This window comes from Acomys russatus, chromosome 10 (assembly GCF_903995435.1).
Source record: "Acomys russatus chromosome 10, mAcoRus1.1, whole genome shotgun sequence".
Taxonomy (NCBI): domain Eukaryota; kingdom Metazoa; phylum Chordata; class Mammalia; order Rodentia; family Muridae; genus Acomys; species Acomys russatus.
Window position 1 is genome coordinate 69,313,688 of NC_067146.1, and position 25,793 is coordinate 69,339,480.

The window sequence follows — 25,793 nt, forward strand, 5'->3', positions numbered from 1 at the left end:
GACCTGACGCACAGGGGCTCGGAAGGATGGAGACAAGTGTCACCCAGCACCTGCGTCACTGGTAGCTTCTGCATGGCTGGTGAGATGCAAAGAAAGGAGGCCACCTGAGCATATTTGGAAAGACAGCAGGTTTAACCCCCTCAAATGCTCTGTGCTTCTGTCTCCTGCCATTTTTCCCAGGGCAGAAGAAACCAGGTGAGCCTCGGGTTGGCTCCCAGGCCCAGGGTTGAAGCCAGGTAGTACTGAGAAGCCACAGAGACACTGTAAGAGTGGCCAGATTGTTTAGGTGGGCTGCTGGGCCTCAGGTTGACAGTGGAAGGGCTGGAAGAGTTAGAGGGCTATCTTGTTGGGATAAGGAGAAAGTCAGAAGAGAGTTCCTCATCAGCGTGCCCTGCCTTGATGGTCATAGACACCTTGGATCCACTGAAACAGGCCGCAGGATTCAATGTCACACGAATAGCTTGCTCTAGGTGGACTTAAGAAACCATATGAGACGGTAGAGAGATGACCTGATGGCTATGAGTAGACACTGCTCTTGCCAAGGACTAGTTCAGTTCCCAGCACTTACATTGGACAGCTCCTAACTTCCTGCAACTCTAGTTCCAGCAAGTCCTTCTCCATCGTCTGGCCTTCACAGGCACCCATACACATGTGGACACGCCCCCCACATACTCACACAACACTAGGGTATAAAGCAATCACAGGAGAGCAAAATGTTTCTAAGTTTTGTCACCACTGAAACGACGATATTACGGGCACAGCGTAGATAACTGGTCACTGGGACAGCACAGAAAGCATCCCATGAGCAGCTAGATCTGTCCTTTAAGTGTGGGCCGCTCACTCGCTCCTTGTCTTTTTTCCTTCTGTCTTAATCTTGACTTTGCTTTAGTTGTGTGGCCTTGGGAGGCTGGGCTTTACATGAACGGCTCAGGATGCAGTTGACCCATTTTGCTCTCCAACAACACAATTTATTAGTATATACTTAATTGTTATTCATCAAATTGGCTATGGGAAGGGAGTAGGGAGACAGTGATGGGGTGGGTCTGACAGCTGCCACAGGGAACAGTGTCTTGCTCTTTCACAGGAACAGTGCTATTTCCACCGTGGTGACTGGCAAGGACAGTAGCAAGTGTCTTTGAGCTGATGACAGGCTGTTTTACACCTGCTGAGAACTGATATTGAAATGCTGGAGCTTGATTAATTCAACAGGTAGGCCCACGGGGCTGTAGAGTATAAGGCAGGAGGAATTCTCTTCCTTGTTCCACAGATGGCCAAGGATCTCTCCCTCCTGCTGTGATAACAGGCTGAGAGCTTACACATGGCAACCTCTCCTGAATCTCACCCTGCGGACTCCCTGACACTAGAGTAGAAGGGCTCACCGTGCCGCCCAAGGCAGGATTCCACAATAGCTAAAGTGGCTTAGGCCACCCTTTAAAGCTGAGTTGTTCAGGGTCAGGTCAGGTAATCTGACTGAGCCATACGCATCTCTTTGCATAGGTTCCCATTCCAAGGCAGTTACAAAGTGTTGACCAAATCCAGTGGAGTATTACACAGAATGAACAATTGCATTCAACTGTGAGGAACTGACACCAAAGAAGTCATGGCTTAAGCAAACAGATGCTCATTGTTCTCTCTCAGAGTGAGAATCCCAGATGAAAGCTGTCTGAGGCTAACATGGCAGCTCTAAGCATTATTCTAGATTGTGACCCTCACCCTCATGTTCCTAAGTTCCAACCATCACTCTTAGAAACAAAAACGGAAGATGAGCCAAGGGGAAATGGTTCTCAGAAGTTGAGTTAGATGCGGTTTGTTTTTCTAGACACAGAGTTTATCTGTGTAGCCCTGGAACTCTCTCTATAGACCTGGCTGGCCTTGAACTCACAGAGATATGCCTGCCTCTGTCACACCCCTCTCCCCACCTCCCAAGTGCTAGGATCAAAGGTGTGCACCACCAACACCCAAGTGAGTTAACATTTTTTAAAAGATGCTTTCCAGAAAGCTAAATTCAACACTTTTTCTTGTGAGTCAATCATCAGAATTGAAACACATTCTCACCATTTCTACATGGAAGGCTGGGAAAGACGGGGTTTAATTTGGACTTATCATTGCTCTGACAAAAATCTGTTTCTAAGGAGCAGAATAAGAATAGATATTCGTTAGGCACCTGCTACACATCTGTGAGTAGAGATGAAGATGCTGAAGGTGACATGGCAGGAGCAACACTGTAGAAGCCATAGAAGATGTCTGCAAGCCTGGCTGTCAGCCCCTAGGAGCTGGCAGATGACACTGACTGCTGGTTACACCGTGATTCCCGCAGATGTGATTAAGTTGTCCGGTGATGAATGACATTGACAATGGGAACATAGAAACCAACTGAAAGCTGCTGGCCCTTACTCCAAGGACAGAGCACACAACAGATGATGTGGGACTTGGTAAGCTACTAGTCAAGTGTGCATGGATCTGTTTTATCAGGCTGAATTATTTGGTCTTAGGAAATACACATTTAAATGAGATTCTTTGTCAATTAAATGCATATGAACTGTGCCTGACATCTTCCAGTAAACCTTTCACACCTAACAAACTGTTTTTTAACTGAACCCTGTTTGTAAGGGATTGTGTCAATAACTGAAACACTTTTTGTTTTGTTTTGTTTCGAGACAGGGTTTCTCTTTGTAGCCTTGGCTGTCCTGGACTCCCTTTGTAGACCAGGCTGGCCTCAAACTCACATTGATCTGCCTGCCTCTGCTTCCCAAGTGCTGGGATTAAAGGTGTGCATCACCACACCCTGGCAACTGAAACACTTTTTAAAGACACAATAGACAATAAAGCCAGTTTGTAATTGTTGGGAGAACAGCATGAAGGTATTTGTGCCCAGAGATCCCCAGGAAACCCAGAAATGGTAAGCACATAGAATTGCCTTCTCAAAGGAATGGATATAAAACATGGTTTTCCATGCAGAAAGCTGAGAATTGGAGGCGACTAACTGTAGCACTCTTTTTTAAAATATGTTATTAATTTATTCATATTACATCTCAGTTGTTAGCCCATCCCTTGTATCCTCCCATTCCTCCCTCCCTCCCATTTTCTCCTTACTCCCCTCTCCTATGGCTGTGACTGAAGGGGACTTCCTCCCCCTTTATATGCTCATAGGGTATCAAGTCTCTTCTTGGTAGCCTGCTACCCTTCCTCTGAGTGCCACCAGGCCTTCCCATCCAGGGGATGTGGTCAAATATGGGGCACCAGAGTTCGTGTGAAAGTCAGTCCCCACTCTCCACTCAACTGTGGAGAATGTCCTGTCCATTGGCTAGATCTGGGTAGGGGTTTGAAGTTTACTGCACTTATTGTCCTTGGCTAGTGCCATAATTTGAGCAGGACCCCTGGGCCCAGATCCGCCCATCATAATGTTCTTGTAGGTTTCTAGGACCCTCTGGATCCTTCTATTTCCCCATTCTCCCATGCTTCTTTCACCTAAAGTCCCAATAGGATGTCCTCCTCTCTGACCCACTTTCCTGGTAAGTGAAGACTTTCATGGGACATGCCCCTTGCGCTAGTGGAGCACTCTTTTTTAAACTCTATCTTTTTTTTTTTTAAGAGTGTTTAGATATTAAACCTTTGTCAGATGAAGGGTTGGTGAAGATCTTTTCCCAGTCTGTAGGCTGTCGCTTAGTTCTACGGATAGTGTTTAATATCCAAAATATATAAAGAACTCAAGAAATTAAATACCACAAAACCAAACAACCCAATTGCAAATGGGGCTTGGAACTTAACAGAGAATTCTCAACAGAGGAATATCAAATGGCCGAGAAACACTTAAAGAAATGCTCGTCCTCGTTAGTCATCAGAGAAATGCAAATCAAAACGACACTGAGATTCCATCTTACACCCATCAGAATGGCTAAGATCAAAAAGTCAAATGACACCACATGTTGGCGAGGATGTGGAGAGAGAGGAACACTCCTTCATTGCTGGTGGGAATGCAAACTAGTACAACCACTTTGGAAAGTTATCTGGCACTTTCTCAGAAAAATGGGAATAGGGCTTCCTCAAGACCCAGCTATCCCACTCCTTGGAATATACCCAGAAAAATGCCCTACCACACAACAGGGACATATGCTCAACCATGTTCATAGCTGCTTTATACATAATAGCCAGAACATGGAAACAGCCTAAGTATCCCTCAGTAGAAGAATGGACTAAGAAACTGTGGTACATTTACACTATGGAATACTACTCAGCTATTAAAAACAAGGAATTCCCGAAATTTGTGGACAAATGGATTGATCTAGAAATTATCATAATGAGTGAGGTTGTGGAGAAAGTAACAGAAAAGGGCCTGGGGCAATGGGACCCCAATCCAGTCATTCCATCTTGGAGAAATGCTCAGCATAGATTCAGCCATGTTCTACACTCACATCCGTCCACTCATAGCTTTCCCCCACGATAGATCCCTGCTCAGCCTTGCTCCCGCAAAGACGCTTAAGTTGTACAAGCCTCCCCCAACAGGCTGTGAGCTCAACAGGAAGAGAAAAAGACAGGTTCCTGCAGGCAAGATCCTTGAACACTGACCCTATCCCATCCACACCCTCTCTATAAGCATGTATGCTCTGCGCCATTAAGGATGAATTTTGTCAGAACCTAGTATTACAAAGCCCAACGCATTGGCTTTTTTTTCTCACATGAAGGGGCATTGACACATGTAACCGCCAAGGTTGCTGGCAGCCTCCAGGTAGTTATCAGAGCTCCACTTCAGATATCTCAGAGGTTTCTCAACTCTGCTTTCTGCTAAGCCAACTTTGACCCACCCTCACCGCCCCCAGGCAGAAGCCCTGTGTTTCTTCAAGTGTCTGCCAGTATTCACTGGACTGTGAGCTTCCTTGTGTAAGCGAGAAGAGAAGCAGCCCGTCTTGATAACTCCTAAACAAAATCTCTCAGCCAAACGCAACCTCTGGCTATGTGCCCACCTCTGAAACAATCGTTTTGGCAGCAAGACTCCATCTGGCTGTGGTGCTGAAGCCTTAAGCCATGGTCAAACTATCAAAACCGAGCAAACAAATAGGACATCTTCCCACTTCCCACAGAATGGTGAGTACCTGCAGCTGCTCCACCGCTCGCAAGGATCCCAGAGAGGATGCTCCCAAACGACCTCACGACCTGCTGGTGTCTCATCGACAGCGACAGAGGCTGGTTTAAAAGCAAACTTCTCTCCTGAGTCATAAAGTTCTGCCTCCCTTCTCTAGCAGACAGTGACAGTCCCCCCTATACTACTGTGATTAGAGGAGACGACACATCTGGGGTATCAGGTTCCAAGACAGAATCACAGGGTCTCGTCTTTGGCCAGCATCCCTGTTTCCAGCATTCTCAGAGCAGCGTCTCGTTTTCATGCCTGGGAGCTGAGTAGGAGCACTGTACTATCCAGCTGGCAGATAAAGGAATCTCAGGGACACCGCGCGACTTGCTCAAGGTTAATGGCTTGTAAGCAGTGGAGCTTCCGTTAGGGCCTAGATCTTTTAATGTAGCCCTGCTCTGATTGGCCTTTTGGACCCATGTGTAGAATAAGAAAGCTAAGCTGCAGACCTGATTGAAAGGACAAGAAACCGGGCGGTGTGTGAAGAAATTCCTAGGCTGCAGGATTACCAAATCATCCTGCAGGATGGAGAAAACATAGACGATCCTCCCAAGTTCTGCTTCTGATGTTTGCTATTTTCTTTCCCCTGTTTCTATGTTGCACGCACTTAGCTGTTATAGCTTTCTCAAATCCAATACCAAGCACTTCCCAAACCCAGGCTCCACTCAAGAAGAAATCAGGCATCTTGGGAAGGAGAGATCAGGGATGAGGTGGGGGGTGGGGGGGTGGGGACAGCATAGGACTGGAAAAGTGGGAGAAAAGAGCATGCTGGGATAAAGGGGAAAGAAACCGTATGCACGCATGAATTGGCTCTGACACCACAGACTTACTGTAGCTGAAAGTGTTAGATTACTGCATGGTTTTACAGAGGAGAGACACACTTCCAATGCTGTGTGACCTAAACTACATACCAATGTATGGAGATATGCAAAGACTATCAAAGCAAAAAACCAGTACCTGAAAGGTTTGTCACTTCTCTTAAAGTGTAGATGAAGACTGCTTTGGCAGTAGAAAGATACTATCTTCCACAGGAGTCATTCTAAATCAGTTCTCAACTTTCCTAACGCTGTGACCCTTTAATACAGTTCCTCATGAGATTACTGTTCTTGCTACTTCATAGATGTAATTTTGCTGCTGTTGGAATCATAATCTAAGTATCTGTGATTTCTGATGGTCTTAGGTGGCCCCTGTGAAAAGGTCGTTTGACACTCCCCCCCCCCAAAAGGAGTCATGACCCAAAAGTTGAGCACCACTGTTTTAGATAAAATTAGTCTGCTCATAGACGCTGTTTAATGACATCATTCTCACGACTCTGATCTCTGACAAGAAGTACAGACAGCCACTGAAGTACAGGAGGCTCATGGTTCTTAACTCTTCCTTCAGACATGGCTGCCACTGAAGCAACTCTGGTATCACCTTGGCAATCTGGTTGAGAGCAAAGGGTCCTTCTGAATTGCTTACCCAAGGAATTAGATTGTATCTAATCCCTTGGTGATGAAAGGTTGAGAAATAATTAATCTGATTCCTCACAAGCTGTTGAGGCAATAAGAGTGATCTGAGTCACGGAAGGACAGAGGAGCATTGCAATCTGGGAGGCCAATGAGCCAAATGTGGCCTGAAGGTTAGACTCGCTTGCCTTCTAGTGTGCTAGTGGGCTATGGTTTGGATTTTGAATGTCCCCCACAGTGCTCATGTTCTGAATGCCTGGCCCTAAGCTAGTGACACTATTTTTAGAGAGTTCTGGAAACTTGGGAAAGTGGAAGTTAGCTTGGGGAAGTAGGTCACTGGGACGTAGGGGCAGGTCCTTGGGGTGTGTTATCCTTGCCCATTTCCTGTCTCATTCTGCTTCCTGGTCCTCTCCATCAAGTGAACGGACTCTACCACATGCTGTCATCATGCTCAGAGATGCTCTTCCATTACCTCACGCTTTCTTGAACTAACCCCCTCTGAAACAATGGGCCCAAATAAGTATTTCCATACATTTTTGTGTCAGGTAACTTTTGTTACAGCAACAAGAAAGGTAACCAATACCCAGTATGGTAAGGAGGCTCCCACCATTTATACCACATACACGTCTGTCCATGTACTTCATGTCTTGTCACATCTCCTGCCTGTTCCTTGTCACTTACCTCAGACTTCTGAGTTTGAGGTCTCTTAACTGAGCAAAGACAATAGAATAAATAAATAAAAAAAAGAATTAATCATTTATTCCAGTAAACACATATTGGGATAATAAATTATAGGAAAATAAATTTAATTATAAAGCCAGGGTTGGGGCTTCTCTCTGGAGAAATTACTAGAACCTGGTTTGTCTTCTGGAACACAATGGGTAATTTCCACATAAGTTGGCCATAAAAATAAGGGATCAAGTTGTAGGGCCCTTTAAGATGGAACTCAGTAGGACTGTTTTGTCTGTGCCTCTGGGAACTAAAACTGAGGAAGAATATATAAATGTACCAAAATAGACTTAAAAAGAAAAAGATAATTTTAGGACAAGAGGCCAAGACAAAAGCAAAAGGGTCACCTTTCTCTGTGATAGGCAACACCTGTTTCCCATCACACCCCAAACTGTAGTTGGAAGGCACAGAGTGAGGGTTGGGTCAAGTACTGCAAGGGATCTTTTTTTAAACCTGGCTGGCTTCTTTATAAAGCTTAGTTTTAAACGAGATGGTCGCATTAGCTTCCTATGACTCTAGCAAAAGGCCTGAGATAGTCAACTTAGAAAGAAAAAAAAGTTTATATTTCACTCGTAGCTTTAGAGTTTTCAGCAGTGTTAGGCTTGCCTGGTGCTTCTGGGCCTGTGGCGGAGCCACACACATCAGGGTGGGAGCACACGGTAGAGGAACCTGTCCAACACATGGCCCCAAGGAAGCAAAAAGGAGAAGAAATGTAACCAGGGTCCCAATGTCTGCACAGGTCCTCCAACCCTACTTCCATTATTTTCCGCCTCCTAGAGGTTCTAGCATCAATCCGCCGATACTATTGGCCGGGGGCTCAACATGTGGGCTTTGGGGAAACATCTGAAATCCAAACTGCAGTAGCAAGACTAGGAAACAAGTTTGGCAACAGAAGACAAAGCCTCAGTTTCTGGTGGAGTCACAGCCTCTACAGCACTGGCATCCAGGCCTGCTCCTTTGCAGGTCCTTTGCAGCACCATCTACATATCATTATGCATTTGCCACTCTGCTATGGGTAGCAGGAGGGTGGGGGGTGAGCACATGTATGTAATACACACGAGCCTGGTCCTTTCTACGAAAAGAACCCAGCTCCTCCAGATTCGAGGGAAGAGAAGGCATATCCTTTACAACCCACAGATGCGAGCATGGACGGACAGTGAGTCTGGACTCAGAGCCACCGGAGTTGAAATCCTATAAGCCCAGAACTCATTAGCTTTAAAGAATTCATCAAGTCACCTTCTTGTTTTTCTTCTCATCTTCAGCTTAGGCATATTTCATTTGTCAACCTCACAGAACTCAAAAGCTGCTCTATGTTAAGACAGTTAATACCACGAGCCAGGAACCAGTGCCTAGCACAATATCGGACACTCGGAGCATGGTGGTGACAGTTATTTAAAATAACACCACAATGAGTTTGGCTGTTTGTGAAAGAGAACGGTACCCTAGTCAGTGCATAACAGGGCAGCTAGTGTCAGCGCTCGTGTCACGGCTGAATGCCTCCCTGCTTATCATTGTCCAGCTGAATGGCTTTGTCTGCATCAGCAGACACTGGGAAACAAGTGGTATCAAAACAAATGAGAGGAATATTTCACATGACATTACGAGCACAGCACTAGATCTCACAAAGGTCTTGCCAAAGGCTAGTCTGTAATCGTGTAAGGAATACATGTTGTATGTAGTCTATGCAACCCAGAAGATGACTAAAGACCATCTTTCACTGATGACGCCGAACGGAAGCATGTTAACAAATTGTTGGACAGCTTGAGCTCTGAAAACTGAAATCTCAGCACACTGCCTTATCACAATGCCAAGCTGTGCCCACACCACCACGTACAGCCCACTGTGGGCTGTGCCCTCCTCCATTAGTTAACAGTTAAGACTGCCTCACAGATGTGGCCAAGAGCCAATGTGACCTTGGTGATTCTTCAGCTGAGGGGCCCTTTTCCCAGGTACCTCCAGGTGTGTGTCAAGTTAACAGCTGAGGCTAACTCTTACAAATGGTCAAGGATAGTGGTCTCTAAGGTGGAAGGCTTTCCTCCAGGTTAGCAGGCAACATGGGTGAAGATAAAAGGCCTGTTAGTTCTGGGTTAAACAAATGCCTGGTTTATTTTTAACATAGATATCATATTTGAAAACCACATCTGGATGTCATTTATAAATAAAATATAAATATTTATAAGAGGTTGGTTCAAAATTTCACATGGTGGGGGCGGGGGGAGGCGAATCTGGCAAGGTGGCTCAACACTGGGTAAAAGTGCCTACTCCTGACAACCTGAATTCAATTTTCAGGACTTACAAAGTAGCAGAAGGAGAGAACCAACCTGAAAGTTGTCCTCTAATTTCTACATGTACACTGTGGCACATGCCTATCCAGACACATATAGTACACACATGCAAAACAGATAAAAATGTGATATATTTTTGTAAATTTAGTAATCATAGACACACTAACACTTTCATGTTTACTGTAGCACCATTCCCAAAATCCAAGATATAGAACTGTGGCGCCCGCGCCACCGCGGTAGCGAGTCGAGGGCAAGGGACTGCGGATTTAACTCATACACACGCACGCACGCACGCACGCACACACACACACACACGCACATGCACACACACACTAACACAGCGGGTCCTTCGTGTTAAGAGAGCAGCAGCCATGGCAGCGGTTTATTATTCTCTCTCCCAGAGTTCCAAAGAGCCTTCTTATAGGCAGCAAAACAGGAATCCTCCTCCCAGGTGAAATCCCTCAAGAGGTGATTGGACACAGGAGGAAAAGTCTCGAGGAAGGGAGGGGTGCGTTCTCAGAGCAGTAAACATGACTAGCTAACCAAGATAAACACTGCTGCTAGAAACAGGACATGAAACAGCAAGACAGGCAGGCAGCCCAGTCGGACCTGGTTCCTACACAGAACCAGCCAAAATGTCCACCTGGACGAGTAAGTAATAAAAATATGATACTTATACACACAGGAGATTTATTCGGCCATAAAGAAGAATGAAAAGCACACCATTGACAGGGAGGCTAAGTGAAATAAGCCAGACCTAGAAAGGCAAATACTGTACATTCCCTCTCAAATGCAGATGTGCACAACACACACAAATTATAAAGCATATATATGCATGTATGTACGCGCGCGCGCGCACACACACACACACACACACACACACACACACACACAGTGAGAGGGAGAGAGGGGGGAGAGACAGACAAGGAAAAAGGGGGGAACTGGGAAAGGAAGAACAGCTCCAAAGGGAAAGCGGGGAAGGAGGGAACAGGGTGGGGAGAAAGACAAACATTGCCGTGTGTTCTCTGATATGTGAATAAGTATAAAATGTCTCAGTGATACATTTAATTTTTTACACTAACTAAACAGTAAGAGTAGTAGTAGTAGTAGTAGTAGTAGTAATAATAATAATAATAATAATAATGATGATGATGATAATAATAATACCAGAAAGTTAAAAAAAAAAGAAAAAAGACTTTTTTGGTCCTAGAAAAGTAAGAGCACCAAACCCGCAGTGAGGATGCCAGGGGCCTTGACAGGAACACAGATGATTAGCACTCACCTCAGCAAGGGAAGGAAAAGAACATCCTGGAGGCTTCTGGGAGGAAGTTTCAGGTGGACTTCATATGGCAGAAGTAAAGTGGAAGAGGGGAAGAACTCTCCAGCCAGGCTGCACAACAAAGGTGGCCTGAACAAGGGAATAAAATTAGAAAACTGGGGCAACTGGACCCATCTTAAGCCGTCAGCACTCGCGGGGAGCCCTCAGGAAATAAGGCTGGGACGTTATCAAAGTCTCTGAAGAAGACGCTGATTCAGAGAATGAAGATATGGTTAAGAGATTCAAGCCTGGGAGATGGGATCATGGAGCAGTGTGCTCGGCTTGGTCTTCTAGCCCAGTCTTACTAACCCCTGTCAGGGCCTGGAAAGAGCAGAGGGCAAGAGGACATTGGTGGGACCTCAAAGACTCAGGGCTAAAACAGTTCTGGAAGCCACTGAGTGGATAAAAATCATCAGGCATGCATTGCTGGGTGACCGTCAGGCATGCATTGCTGGGTGACCGTCAGTAACACAGACATGCCTTTGGGTGAAGAGGCTGTGTGCAGTCTTGGGACAGCATCCATACCTTACTGTAGGCTCCACTGTCATCAAGAGCAACAGAATCCATCACTGGAAGGAAGCAAAGCTGGGAAGGCAGGACAAGCAGGTGCCACAGCAGCCAAGAAGGCAGGACACAGGTTCAATCGTTTCACCCACACAAGACTCCTTAGGACTGATTTAAGAGGGCCTTGTAAAGCCGGTGGCACTGTGTGTCTTCCTCAAATTGCAGCCCTCACCCCTTGCTATGATGACTTCTGGGATACACAAATCCTCTTCATGCAGGTGGCTCGTGATGTGCTGGACCAAGACATGTCATCGGAATCAAGCAGCAATTGTGTGACCTCTCTTTATGAACCTGATTTTCAACTTCTGGCCGCATGGACCTGAGAAGCGGTGGTTGCTCTCTTCAGACTGGTGGTGGAGTGAACCTAGGCTGTTAAATTAGAACTGTGGTAATTGGCTGGGGATTCATTAATTCCGTTCTGGAGAAGTCTGAGGAGAAGCTGGCAACGAATACTGTTACCATGCCTGTAAATATAGTAAGTGGCGCAGAAGCAGCCAGGTGAAGCTCATGAAGGATGCTCACTCGAGGTGACCCAGGAGAGACTCTATCAACCCTGACTCCTGTGGAAAACAGGCCCAGGGAGCCACTGACAACTAATCAGCAATGAGTGGACGCAGCTGCTTTTTACTGTTCACAGTGCTTAAGGATCAAACTCATGGCCTGGCCACGTTAGGCAAGGTCAGATTCGTCTCTGAGCTGGAAAAAGGATCAACTCGACAAAACGCAGTTGCATACATGGTCAACAAGAGTGTAGAGTAGTAATGGTCCTCTTTGGAAGAAGGCAAGGCCTATCAGGAAAGCCTATCATCTCTGGAAGAAAAGCTGCTATTGGTGGAAGAGAAAGAAGCCTTAGTCCTTAAGAGCTGGAGGGAGGAAAGTGTCAGACCTTAGTACAGGCAGGCGCAGACTTACCCGAGCTAAAGACTATCTGAGCTCATGACTCATTCATTCTTCAAAGTAGCGGAGGTAAGGGAATGCCACTCAGGAGGCTGTAGCCAGTGAACCTGAAGTGCAATTCATGACAGCACCGGGAGAGGACCCACCGGGAGAAGTTTAAAACAGAGGTGCAGCATTCACACAGTGGTCCTGGTACAACACTAACACAAGTTCACATTAGGCCCAGGAAGTACATGTCCTGACCACCTGAGTGTCCTGAAGTCCCCGCGTGTGGAAATCAGACAGCTGCATAACAGATCTTCTGGTGGTTTAGTGGCTCCATGAAGCCACTGGGTTCCCACCTCCCTGGTAGCTGCCCATCCCAAGGACCCTGGCATGCCAAGCTTTAGGGGACTCCTACGGGACAGCAAGTCATCTGTAATGCCACCTCCTATCTACTCTATATCCATATGTGGCCAGCTGTCAGTGCTCCAGGGAGAGGCCAGCGGTTTCCAAGAAAAGGATCATGAAGGCAGGGAATGCTTGTAGCTCATGGCCACTCTCTTATCTGACTCTTCAGTTCTCTCGCCACCCTGCCCTTTGAGATATTGTCACACACCCCCAAGAGAGACAGATAAATATTTTCTCAAGAAGAGAGGTGTGCCAGTCTCTTGGAAGCAACAGGTTGCAGTGTTTGGTTTACATATTTTTATAGCCTAGATAACAGACTTTATCTAAAAGGACACACTTGCAACAAACATTTTAAAATGCAAGTATACCGAAAGTAAAGCATTTATTATTTTTTTTCATTTGTTTGCCTGTGGTTACTCTGTCTTTGTAGTGTCTATTAATGCGTTGGTGTTATACTGGCTGGGTGCACACAAGAAGACTTCAGAGTGTCCTTGCCTCAGCTTACCACATGTACAAAACCAGTAAGTAGCCTTGCAGATTTAAAAGATGACGATCATATACCTCATTTCAAAAAGAAAAGAAGTGTGCCAATTAAGAGCAGAATGTCACCTAAGCAATCTCCAGTTATCTGCAAACACATAGAACGGGAGGGTTCAACATAGAAAACAATTAACTATAGTTTAACTATAATTCATCTTTAGCTACTTGGTTCTTCACATTACAAAACCATCAATATGCTCAGTGTGGCTTACCAAGCTTTTCCTTTGGAACTCACACCTTGTGATAGAAGGGGAGGAAGTAGGGAATGAAGGTAGCATGCCCCCACCCCACCCCACCCTACCCCACCCCACCCCACCCCTACCCCCACCCTACCCCATTCCTTCCTTTCTTTCACTTAAACACTTCTGGCCTTTCCTTGGCTGAGCTCTCTCGCTTGAGCCACCTCTGGGCCTCCTACACCCTTTCTGCAGCTGATAATCCCACATCGAAAATCATTCCTCCTGAGGAAAAGAGTTGCCGCTTCAAAGCCCAGGGAACTCCTCTGCCGCTGCAGAGTGGGGGCCCCGGTGGTGGTGTGTGTGTGTGTGCGCGCGCGCTTAACATCTCTAGGGAGGCTGTCTTGGCATCAATCCTGGCTGAAGTTTTTGTATTGCATTTCCATGTCCCTGGGTGCAATGTCTATCTGCCAGATATTCTTCTGCCTGCTTTCAGCTGAGGCCTTCCTCCCTGTCTGGGCAGCTGAGCACACTGCACAGTTGCCAAAATTCTAATTCAAGATGAAGAATTCTAACTCCTGCTCTTTAGACCCTTGTCTGGCCCATGCTTGCAGCCAAGCGGGTCCCTGGCTCATTATAAGGCCCTTGGGTGCCCTTCCCCTCCCCCCCCTTCTCCCTTGGTCCCAGGAAATTATTTCTGGCACCAAATTGAACTTTAATGACACACTGGCCCAGTCCCACCCAACTCAGCTCTCCCCTTGGCAACTTTGTCACCTTGTAGGCTCAAAGAAGCGACAGACCTTACAAAAAATGCCAATGCGTGTGAGAACTCAGCCTCAGTGTTTGTGGCTGGGAGACCATGAAATTTTTCTCAGTGACAGAAATACTATATATGCCTGTACTTAAATGTACACGAAGTGATTTAACAGTCTTATTAGTAGAAATAACACAAACAGTATATACAGTTTGTAAAGAGAGTATTGATATTTTTCTAAGTATGTACACCAGAGGGCAAATGAAATTGTCCTAAAGAAAAATGCTAAATTAAGAACGTATGAATTTAAAAAAGAAGAATGCATGAATTGTTTTTTTAAATTGCTCTCCTGAATCATGTATAACGCTCCTTGGGCACCTGGAGAAAAAAAATACACCTTGTAGGTAAAATATGACTGCAGTTCGGGGTGGAACCAGAAGATAATTGATTCTTGAGTAGTTAACTGGGCAACACTGTGGCTTAAATGCTCACAAGATGGTATAATCTTAAGTGATTGTTGAAATCTGCACTTTTAACTGAAAATCAAGTATGCTTTGACTTTGTTTCCAAACCATTATGCTGTGTTTCCCCCCCTCCACCCCGTCACCAGGTGGAATAACAGTACTACCAGGCCTGAGACACAGGCAGGGGTGCAGTAGGTGTTGTAATTTGGGGTACAGAAATTATTTTTTTCTCAGAAGAATCAAGAAGAACAAACGTGATACATATGTAAAACAGTCAAATGCACTTGACAACCAAGCACTCTATTTTGAAATTTAAATAAAGCTAAGATTTTTCTTCTGGCCTAGGGGGAAAGCTTCATTAAAATCAATTAGTTACTACTAACCTCCAGAGAATACGGACTTGAAAAAAATTTTTTTTTAATGAGAAAGTTTAAAGACTAAGGTGCACACAATTACCTTTCCTGAGTCCCTAGTGACTGCCACTGTCACACCTAGACAGGTGGCCAAGTGGAAACAAATGTCCCTGAGAGGGCCGGGTTAACTCCCTGAGTGCCCATCCAAGGAAACCATGTGTAATTAATAGATATGTATCTATTAAGAATGTAATGCCCATAACCAAGGAGGCTCGAAGCGGACCGCAGGCACCTCACACTGCGATAGGGCAGGCCCAGGGACGTAAAGTTGGAGGCGGGCGCTGCCAGGTGAGGCCTGGGTCGCGGAGGTTGGGGCCGCACAGCTGCCGGCGCGCGCCTGGTCCCTCCCTCCCAGGCGCGGAGTCCTCCCCGCCCCCTCCCCGAGCTCCCGCCGCCTCCCGCTGCCTCCCGGAGGCTCGGCGCTGCGCTCCACCTCGCGCCCCCTCTCCTCCGTCCCGGGCTCGCGCTGCCCTCCCCGCGCCTGCCCCCTCCCCGGCCCCTCCCTCCGCCTCCGCGCGCGCGGCGCTCGCAGAGCCGACTCCGGGGGGCTCTCGATGTAGCACCATGACAGGCATCGCCGCCGCCTCCTTCTTCTCCAACACCTGCCGCTTCGGGGGCTGCGGACTCCACTTCCCCACGCTGGCCGACCTCATCGAGCACATCGAGGACAACCACATCGGTGAGGCCCGGGTGGGCGGGGGGTTGGGGGGTGCGGGGGTCGGGCGGCGGGCGAGCGCCGGGGTGGCGCGGGGGGCCGGGCGCCCGAGAAGGTGCGGGCGTGGAGGGCCGCGGGGCGCAGGGGGTGGCCGGCCGTGGGGCGAGGGCGAGGGCGGGCGCGGGCCGCGGGGGGCGGGTGCCGCACGCCGCTTCCGCCCGGCCGGAGCTGTCAGGCTGGCGGGAGCCGGGGAGGCGCCGCCGCGGCAGCCATTCCGCTTCCTCCCCCGCCTGCGTCCTGTCAGCGCCGGTTGCTAGGTGTGGCGCGGCGGGAGGGGGCCCGCGGCGGCGGGCGCGGGGCGCTGCGTGCTCTGAGCGGCGGCGCGGGCGCGGGGCCCGGCCTGGCGGCTGCGGTTGGAGCGGCTGCGGGCCGCGCCCATCCCCGGCTGGAGCGCCCCGAGGCCCCGGAGGCGGAGGGGAGCCCGCAGGCGGCGGGCGGGCGTGTCGCGGCGCTGGCGTTGCGGCTAGGCCGGAGGTGCGCCCGTACCCGCAGGGCCTGCGCGGCGCGGGGACGCGGGGGAGGGGCGCCCCGCGGGGCCGGCTGGGTCTCCGGGGACCCAGGGGACCTTCTAAGTACTGCGCCTCCCGGGGAAGTCCTTGCACCACGTTTGCACACTCATCCCTCCCTGTCCCCGTGGAGGGAGATGGGTTGCTTGCTTCTGGCTCAGAAGACCAGGCACCTGCAGAGGTGTGGCCGCCGGCTCCCCAGAGGCCCTGAGGGTTTGGAAGGTGAAGAGGGCCAGCGGGTTGCCAGGATGAGGCTACCTGTGAATTGCCTCGGGAAGACCAAAAGAATGCCATGATTACGCCATGTGGATGCAGCTCACGTTTCTGCAAAGTTGAGAGAGTAAATCACGACTGCTGTGCGTTTATGCACGAATAAAATGAGACAGAACCTTATGCCCCTTTGCTTTGTAGAATGCTTTCTCCTTGCACACAGTGGGCGCTTAATAAGCAAGCGTTAAGTGCCTGTGTAGAGCATGGCTGATGGGCCATCGAGAATGAGAGCTAATCATGAAAATCGTCAGCAAATGCCTTTGGAAACACAATTCTGATGAGTAATTGTCAGGCTTTGGAATCTTCAAAGTTTCAGAATATCTTACCAATAGTTTGTCCCATCTCTTCCGATAAAAGTGAGGTAAAGGAGCTAGGCTCTCAAGTTGTGGTGGCCTTAAGAGTGGTTTACTAGGGTAACAAACCTGCTGATTCATATCATGACTGGCTAGTCACAGCGAAAACTGCTCCAAGTATAAAGTCATGCTCTCATCATGGCTTAAACGCTAGTAAGGCAGGGGTGCAAGACAAGTGTTTTTCCTAGTTCCCTGTACTCCCCTTACTCCTTAAACTAAATGGAGATAGGTGTAAACAATGTAAATACATAAATGCATGTTATGTAAATATGTGTGAATGGTAGCCCCCGACCTGCAGAAAACTGTCATCACATGTCCTGTCCATTTCATCAGTTACATGAGGATAAACAATAATTTATATAAATTGGGTAATAACCTTATCTGGTTGCCTTCTACGTGAACAACTACTAGCTGACTATAAGATAAATATTTAAGTTTTAACGTTAAAAAAAAAATTTTTTTTTCCGAGATAGGGTTTCTCTGTGTAGCTTTGGCTGTCCTGGACTCATTTTGTAGACCAGGCTGGCCTCGAACTCACAGCTATCGGCCTGCGTCTGCCTCCCGAGTGCTGGGGTTAAAGGCGTGCACCACCACGCCTGGCTGAGTCTTAACATAAATTAAACATTATTATTTCTTTTGAGTTAACTTGGAATCGGATGATTTGGACTAGCAGTTGGTAAATCATAAGTCTCTTTTTGAGATGCCAGAAATTGTGCCAGTATTGTGCAGATATCTTGTAAAAGGGTCAAGGGTTTATGAATTTTCTAAAACTACACTTTTAAGTGATGATATCTTACTCCCAAAGGGCCAATGTTTTTCTTTTAATGGTGAGAGTATTGAAATTTTATGTTTAAATTGTTTTGGCAGGGATAACAATTATTATACTTGAGAAATAGTTTGTTCCAGCAATTTTTTTTTTTTAAAAATAGATGTTAAAAATGAACAAACACTTGAATCCAAAGCTTGAAGAGGTTCGCTGGAAGTGCTCTGAACTTCAGATGAGAAGAGGCCTTCAAAGGGCCACCGCCATACAGAGAGAGAGGGAGGAATTGATCTCACAAAGGATAACACCTAGGGGCTGGAGAGATGGCTCAGAGGTTAAGAGCACTGGCTGCTCTTCCAAAGGTCATGAGTTCAATTCCCATCAAGCACATGGTGGCTCACAACCATCTATAATGAGATCTAGTGTCCTCTTCTGGGGTGCAGTCTTTACATGCATGCAGAACACTGTATACATAATAAATAAGTCTTTAAAAAATAACACCTGGGTAGCTGGGATTATATAAATACACTCTGGATGGAGAGGAAAGAGTAAAAATGCAAAAGTAGCCATGAAAGCACTACATTTTTACCCTTTATTGTGGTTTGCTCTACATATGATATATGATAAGCTTTGTACATGAGATCATGAGTTTTTTTAATGTCTTAATCAGCTAGTGGCCGCATTAAAGATTAATGAAAAGACCCAAGATGTGTATGTTGTTTTATTTTTATCCAAACATCTTTCTAGTCTTATATCTAACTTTAAGAGGGTTAGAGATAATGTTTTTTTTTTAATTGTTATCATATGATCACTAGTCAGAAGCACTAACAAATTTCAGAACCTGTGGTTTTCATTATTACTATTTCTTATCACTAAATTACCAACGTTAAGTTGTGAGAGGCAGTCTGTCCTATACAGGTGTACTTAGCTGCATCTGTCACATGTATGGTGACTCTGATTATTGGCCTCACAGCTCCACCTTCACCAGCTTCGCCGTGCAGTTCACGCATAGCTCCTGTTTTTGCCTCTTCCCATTTCTAGTAAGGAACAAGGGCCTGTGGCTTCGAGACAGATTGAATTTGCGTTTACTAGTCTTCATCTCAAGCAGTTTTTCTCCCCCTTAAAGATGCTATCCATGTTTTCCTGATTGGCTGCTTGCTTTTCTTTTTTCATCTTCCTGTTAGTTTGCTCCTGGAGCGAGGTCCCATCTCAGTGAACAACCCAAGTATTCTAAGCCCAAGCCTTCCCACCCACTCGCTTGCGATGCCTCAAAGCACCCACAGCCCGGGCACGTGTGAAGTGCTACCCTCTCCACTCTGCTGTCAGGCCACCCTGGGGCCATTTCCTGGAGACCAGAGAAGCTTCTCATGGTGACTGGATGCTGGAGTTTGTAGAAAGACTCTTGGCGTGACAATCATAAATAGGTGAGGCTATACTGGTAACAAGGAAGCGTAGAAGCACTGAGAAAACTAAATTTAGCCATGAAGGGCATGCCCCAGACTCATGAATGAGCACTTGTACCACTGCTGTGAAGGTCTTTTGGCTTTTGAGACTCAGAAAGCAACGGTGGAATCCTTAGCTGACTTCATCTCTGGATGCATTTTGAAATTATTTATGTGACGCCATAGCACTTGCTTTTTGCTGGTGACAGTTCTAAGTACTTGTTATTTTTGGTGAATGAAAGCAAAAACAAAAACATCATACTTTGGAGGTATCTTAAATGCCGGTGAAGGGAGATAAATAATAACTTAGTAAATTGATAAGAGTATATTGAAAGGTAATTAATGATACAGAAGGAAAGTTAGAATAAAGTACAGTGGATTGGGAGTAATGCATGTTGGAATTTTAAATAAATTAGTCAGGATAGACCCTAGAAGCTAATACAGGGTCACAATCCTGAAAGAGGTGACATCAATGGGAGCAGGGAGGGCCAGGCAGGGAGAGCAAACACTGCCCAGGTCCCAAGATGGGACCATGCCTTCGGAAGAGAGATGCAGGACCCTGGCTCAATATAGTTCTAGTGATGGTGGTGAACTAACGGGTCGTTTAAGACTTCCCCTGGATGGTAAGAGCCTCACCTTAGCTGTCACTTGTGCAGGTTTCAGTTATGGGGCTGGAGTCTTAGTCACAGGAAATGGCTTTCCCTAGCCAGGACAGGCGTTTTCTAGATGTAGACTATCACTGAGCTTGATGTTTTTACTTGTTTTCCTCTCAAACCAAGGTACTGACCCACAGGTGCTTCGTTTCATGGAGTGGGTCTATAAGCTATCTAGTTAATAGAGCGAGAGCCTCTGAAAAGGAAACATAGGCTTGTTCCTGTCGATGTAGATTTGCTTCCACATATGAGTTAGCAAATGCTGCCGTTTGAATGTGAAGTATCTCCCATAGGTTTGAATATTTGGTCCCCAAGTGGTAGTACAGTTATAGAAAGCCGGGCGACCTTTAAGAGGTAGAACCTAGCTGGAGGAAGTGGGTCACTGGAGAGAGAGGGTCCCTGAGCCCTGCACCACTTCCTGTCTGCGGTCTGCTTCTCGATTGTTGATACAGTGTGACCAGCTACCTCACACCTCTTGCCACCATGCCAGACAGAACCTCATTCCTTGAGCCAAAATAAGTGTTCCTGTGAGTTCTTTTTTGTCAGGTGTTTGATGACAACAATTAGAAAAGTAACTTTGATTAAAAAAAAAATAATGCCGAGAAGTGGGATGGTTGCTGTCATAAATTAGGCCAGAGCCGCCTTTGGAACTTGTTCGCAGGAGGAATGTGGGAAGAGTTTGGAACGTCAGGCTATTAGCAGAGTGTACTGGGCCCTTCTGTCTGGAAGTTCAGAATGCTGAGATTAATGTGATCAGTAGAGGCCCAACTCATGAAGTTACATCAGGAACAGGGCTAGAGACCATTGGTGTTATATCCTGGTAAAGACTGTATCACATTCACAGCCTGAGAACTTAGTGAGGCTGAATTAAAAAGTGATGGGCTAATTTGTTTGTGGAGGAAATTTCCAGGCAGAGCAGCATTTAGGCTGTGGTAGGGTTCCTGCTCCCTGCCCTTAATCTAGGAGCAACAAATGGAACAGAAGGGTGTAAGAAAAAAAAAAAAATGTCTAGTTTCCTGAGTTTAAGGTTGCAGGCAAGGCAGGCGCTGAAAAAGCACTTGGAGCTATTACGGAGATGAACGCAGTGAAAGACAAATTTCCCGTTCTGTGCTGACACACCAGGAACGGTGGTGAGGACAAGCTCCCTCCTAGTAAAGGCTCCGTCTAATGAAAATCAAGTGTACTTGAAAGGAGAGCGCCTGAGAGGAGCATGCTACTGAGGAGCCTCCCTGCCTGGAAACAACTGTCTAGGGAAGTGTTTCTGCAGATTCAACAACCAAGGGACACAGAGCCACTCTAGCTGTGTGACCCAGAGGGTTCATCCTATATCTCAAGATGACAGAAGAACTTGGTAGTGTCCTCCACATGGCTAGTTTTACAGGTAGAAGAGTAAGGGGTTTTGGGAGAGGAGGGCTGTCATACAGGCTTTTGCCAAGACTCTAGAGAGCTGCTAATGTCAGGCAATGCGTGGCAGGATTGGTTTTTCCTGTAATGAGGCCTAAGAGGCTATGAGAGGCACGAAGCTGTGAAAATGAAGTCTTAAGTTGAAATGGAGACTTGAGGGTGCTAGAAATTCCTGGACCGTGGCATATCCACTGAGGAAAGATTCAGGTAGCAAAGCTGGCCATGGTACCCAAGGCCCTTGGAGTCCAGATGTATCTATTACGAGTACCAAATGCCAGATATGGAGGTCCAGGATTTGGTGTTTTCCACTATTAGCTTTTGATCTTGCTTTGACCTGATCTTTCTTTGCTGTGCCCTGATTCCTCCCTTTTGGAATGGAAGCATTTATGCCATTGCGTGTTGGAAGAATATAACTTTTTTTTTTTTTTTTTTTTTTTAATATCGTGGACTTAGAGTTAAGATAATTGCCTCTAGCCTCGGAAGCAGCTTTGGGATTTGTAACAGTGTTAGGACTTTTTAAAGGCATTTAAAACAAATTAACGTATAACTGTGTGTAACTACATGTTAGCAGCTTCCCAGGTCAGTAGAGAAGAGAGTGTCACACAGGTGATAGTGAACCATCTGATGTGAGTGCTGGTGACCAAACTTGGGTCTTCTGGAAAAGCAGCACATTGTTCTCAGAACTGCTGAGCCTTCTTTCCACCCCCTCCCCACTTTTCAAAGGCTGCTCCTGTTTGTTTATTTATTCACAGTGCACTTGTCACTGTATTTGTGTATTTGCTGGGAATTGAACCCAGTCAAGCAAGCACGTTCCACTGAGCTCTGTCCCCAACTCCCTGTTGGGATATGTGCATTTTGAATTATGAGATGACTCTGGGGGATGGGTTAGACCGAAATGTTGTGGTTTGAATGTGAAATCCTTCCCATGGGCTCCTGTTAGTCCCCACAAGGCTTAGAGCCTTTAGGAAGTGGAGCCTTGCTGAAGAAAGTGGGTTACCAAGGTGTTGCCTTGAGGTTTTATGGTCCAACCCCCTTCCCAGTCGGCTTCCTGCTTGCTGATGCTGACACAGGTGACCAGCCGCCTTATACTCCCGCCAGCATTCTTCCTTCACCATGATAGCTTGTTTCCCCCTACTGTGAGCCCTGTTAAACCCTTTCCCCCTTAAGTTGCTTCTTGTCCTGTATTTGGTTGCTGCGCCACAATTTAATTAATGCAGTAAGTAGCCATATCAAAGAGGAGTTATAGTGGAGTCTAAAGTTGCTCAATACATGTAGGCCTTTCACCTTGTGCCATAGGTAAGCGAGAAGAAGCACAAAGGTGTGACTTGCCTGAGGTTTCATGTTTGGTAAGTGTGAGTCACGATTTTAGTTCTGGATAGATATGCAAAGCTGGCCTGAAGAACTTGGTCGTACTCTTCCTGTGTCCCTTCCGTGCACATCTGCTCTGTTTCCCCTAGAATGTAACTGAGCTGGAAGCAGGAGAGTGAATCCAGCGTGCTTGATCTTACAGCTTGCAGCTTGTCAGCCTCAGCTGGACAGGTCACTTAGGTATAGTGCGCCTTTTCTATAAAATGAAAATAATAATAGCATCTTCTTCATGGAGTATTGATGAAGACTAAATGAGATTATATAGATAAAAGATATATTACACTGTCTACACACTCAATTTATTCCATTTGTGTATTTGCTAAATAAATATGTTTGTAATCCTCATATGAAAGTCTGCATAGAGGTTAGCAGTAGAGGTGTGTTCACTTACCTACAGCAGTGATGGAAGTCTTCAGGATATCCTGAAAACTGAAGCTAGGAAGTAGCCCCTGTGTCATCTGCTTTGTGTTGCAGCTTTTGGCCGCATGTACTTCTGTGTGGCTGGAAGTACTTCAGATGCTGGCAAAGGTCTTAGCCACTGTGGACCAGGAAAGTGGTGTCAAGGCCAGTGGCTTACAGTATGGCCTTTCCCTTGGCCTGAACATATTTGAAAAGACCAGGACTAAAAAGAGGCACTGTGCCTGGGACCTGTGGGCACCTTCCCCTAAGGAGCTTTCCTGTAGGGAGAAGGGGCAGCTGACTGGGGATATGAATAAATGAAAGGCTTGTTGCTGCCTTCCTGCTTTCTCTGCACCCTGTGGCTTGGCAGCAAGATCTAGGTGGCTCCCTGCTTCCCCAAAAAGGCTTTGGGTGCAGGCCTGAGAGGGTTGGGATGTGTGCCTTCACACAGGCACACAACCACAAGGAGCCCCAAGCCTAGTCGTGCGCTGCATCCCAAAACAGCCTTCAGCATTTTCTCCACCTGTTCTTTTCTCGCGTAGAGTCGCATCAGCCTGTATGAAACATCCCTGCTGAGCACACTGTTTCATAAATCTCACCATTATCTGCTTGCTCTCCTTTAGTGTACACAATTCTGATATGTAACCGAAGCACTGATTCCAAAGCTCTGCTTACAACTCACTGATCGGTGGACAAAAGCCGCCATAGTCGTAAGAAGATGATTTTCTTGAGAGGTCCTGGATTCTATAGACATCACCTCTGTAGACAGTTCTAGAAATGCAAACTGACAGCTGTTTTCAGAGAATCTGATCCTTACCATTGATGGCGGGGAGGAAGCCGCCAGCCTGAAGCAGAGGGCCTTTCCAGGGACTGTCTGGGAGCTTTAGACCAGTGTCAGAGCAGGAGGCTTGGGGAAAGCCCTCCTTTCCAGGCTTTGTTCCGTACCTTCTCCCTCACACGTCTCTCTCACCCCGTGGATCCTTGCCTCTGCCTGCAGATTTTGGTGGTGTGGCTATGGCTGTGGCTATGACTAGCTATTGCCGAAGTGCTTTCTGAGTTGCATATATTCGTTTTACTCCATGATAATCTAATAGGCGGTAGGTTTGCTCACATTGACTTGGGTAAAGTGCTGACCCACAAATGTGTATTTTAGAGTTAGAAAATTAGAAATGTCAGAAGTTTATGTATGGTTTTCATTTACACTCTAAATCAGAGTTGGAAGAAAATCACATTTTCTTGGGGCCAATGAGATGACTCAGTAGGTAAAAGCCCTTGCTACACAAACCTGAGGATCTGAGTTCAAGCCCCAGAACCCACACGATAGAAGGAGAGAACTCCTGAAAGTCGTCCTCTGAGCTCCACATGAGTGCTACAGAGTATGTGTGCTTGCCTTCAAACACACACACACACACCACAGACACACACACACACACCCCACAGACATACCACAGACACAACCATGGACATATAACAGACACACATATACACACAACAGACACATACACACAGAGAAACACACATAATTTATAGACATATACACACAGACACATGCAACATACACATACGCCACAGAAACACATACACACAAATAAATAAAATTACATTTTCTCCTTAAAGTGCTGGAATATTCGGATATTGCGGTAGTTCTCACTATTTTTACAAAGGTCAGCTGCAAGCAGGGACCAGATAATGGATGTTCACATTAAGGATGAAATCTTTTGGCAGAAACAAATGTACAGTCCTGGGTCACTAAGTGTGCATCTTCTGCCTAGCATCGTCAAAGAACACTGGCAGGTTTCTGAGGGGATACTTCCTTTTGTCTGGTTCACCTGCTGACCCCCCAAAGGCAGTGGTTCTCAACCTGTGGGTCATGACCCCTTCAAGGGTCTAAAGACCTATTCACAGGGTTTTTCTAAGACCATCAGACAACACAGATATTTAAAATTCATAGCAGTAGCAAAATTACAGTAATGAAATAGCAGCAAAAAGAATTTTATGGTGTAGGCAGGAGGGGTGGTTGGTCACTGCCACATTAGGAACTGTGTTAAAGGGTCACAGCATTAGGAAGGTTGAGAACAAGTGCCCCAGGGGAAGCACTGTTTACTGTCTGCCAGCCTACAACAGTGATTTTTTTCCCTAGGGTGGATCATATACATGGTGTTAAGGTCAGTGGGAAGTACTGTATATATGGTATATAAATAGCATATGTACTGTATATAATATACAAGTGGCATATGTGTAAATGGCATATATTGTAGTTTGTTTTACTGTGGGCGATATATTCCAAAACTTAGTAGATGCCTAAAAGCATGGCTAATATCAAATGTCTATGCACACAGAGAGAGGTTATGTATTCATATACCCATAAAGTAGGCACACTAGTGCCTGCTGTTATCTACACATAGATATATGTGGGTAACATATAACTGCATATATTTGTATATGTGCACAGATATTTTTTTTTCTATGTATCACCATAGGTCAGAACATACTTTCTATTTTTTTTTTTAAACCTACAAGCTTAATGCTTTTTTTTTTTTTTTTCATTTTAACTAGGCATTTACGGTTATACACATTGTGATTGTTGACTTTTGCAGTTTGAAGTGAAGTATCAGAGCAAAACAAGCACATGTTTCTTTGTCCTTTCATAATTTCTTAGCAAATTGAGCATATATTTTTAGTTACTCTGTTGAGAACTTCGACATTCCACTTAAAGACATTACTGTCTGGCCTCCTTTTGGCACATCCAAGTTGCTAACATCTCTACTCTGTGACTTTCGGGCTGCTAGTAAGTAAAGCAACCAACACTTGGTCAGT

At 46.3% G+C, this 25,793-nt stretch overlaps 1 protein-coding gene across 1 annotated transcript in view; it reads left to right on the plus strand.

Moving 5' to 3' along the window:
- Positions 1-15,582: 15,582 nt before the first annotated feature.
- Positions 15,583-25,793, plus strand: part of Jazf1 (JAZF zinc finger 1) — a 289,737-nt gene continuing 279,526 nt past the window's right edge. The window contains exon 1 of the mRNA XM_051152349.1: positions 15,583-15,782. Within this exon, the coding sequence (XP_051008306.1) occupies positions 15,668-15,782 (115 nt within the window). The 5' untranslated portion in view covers positions 15,583-15,667. The remainder of the gene's footprint in view (positions 15,783-25,793) is intronic.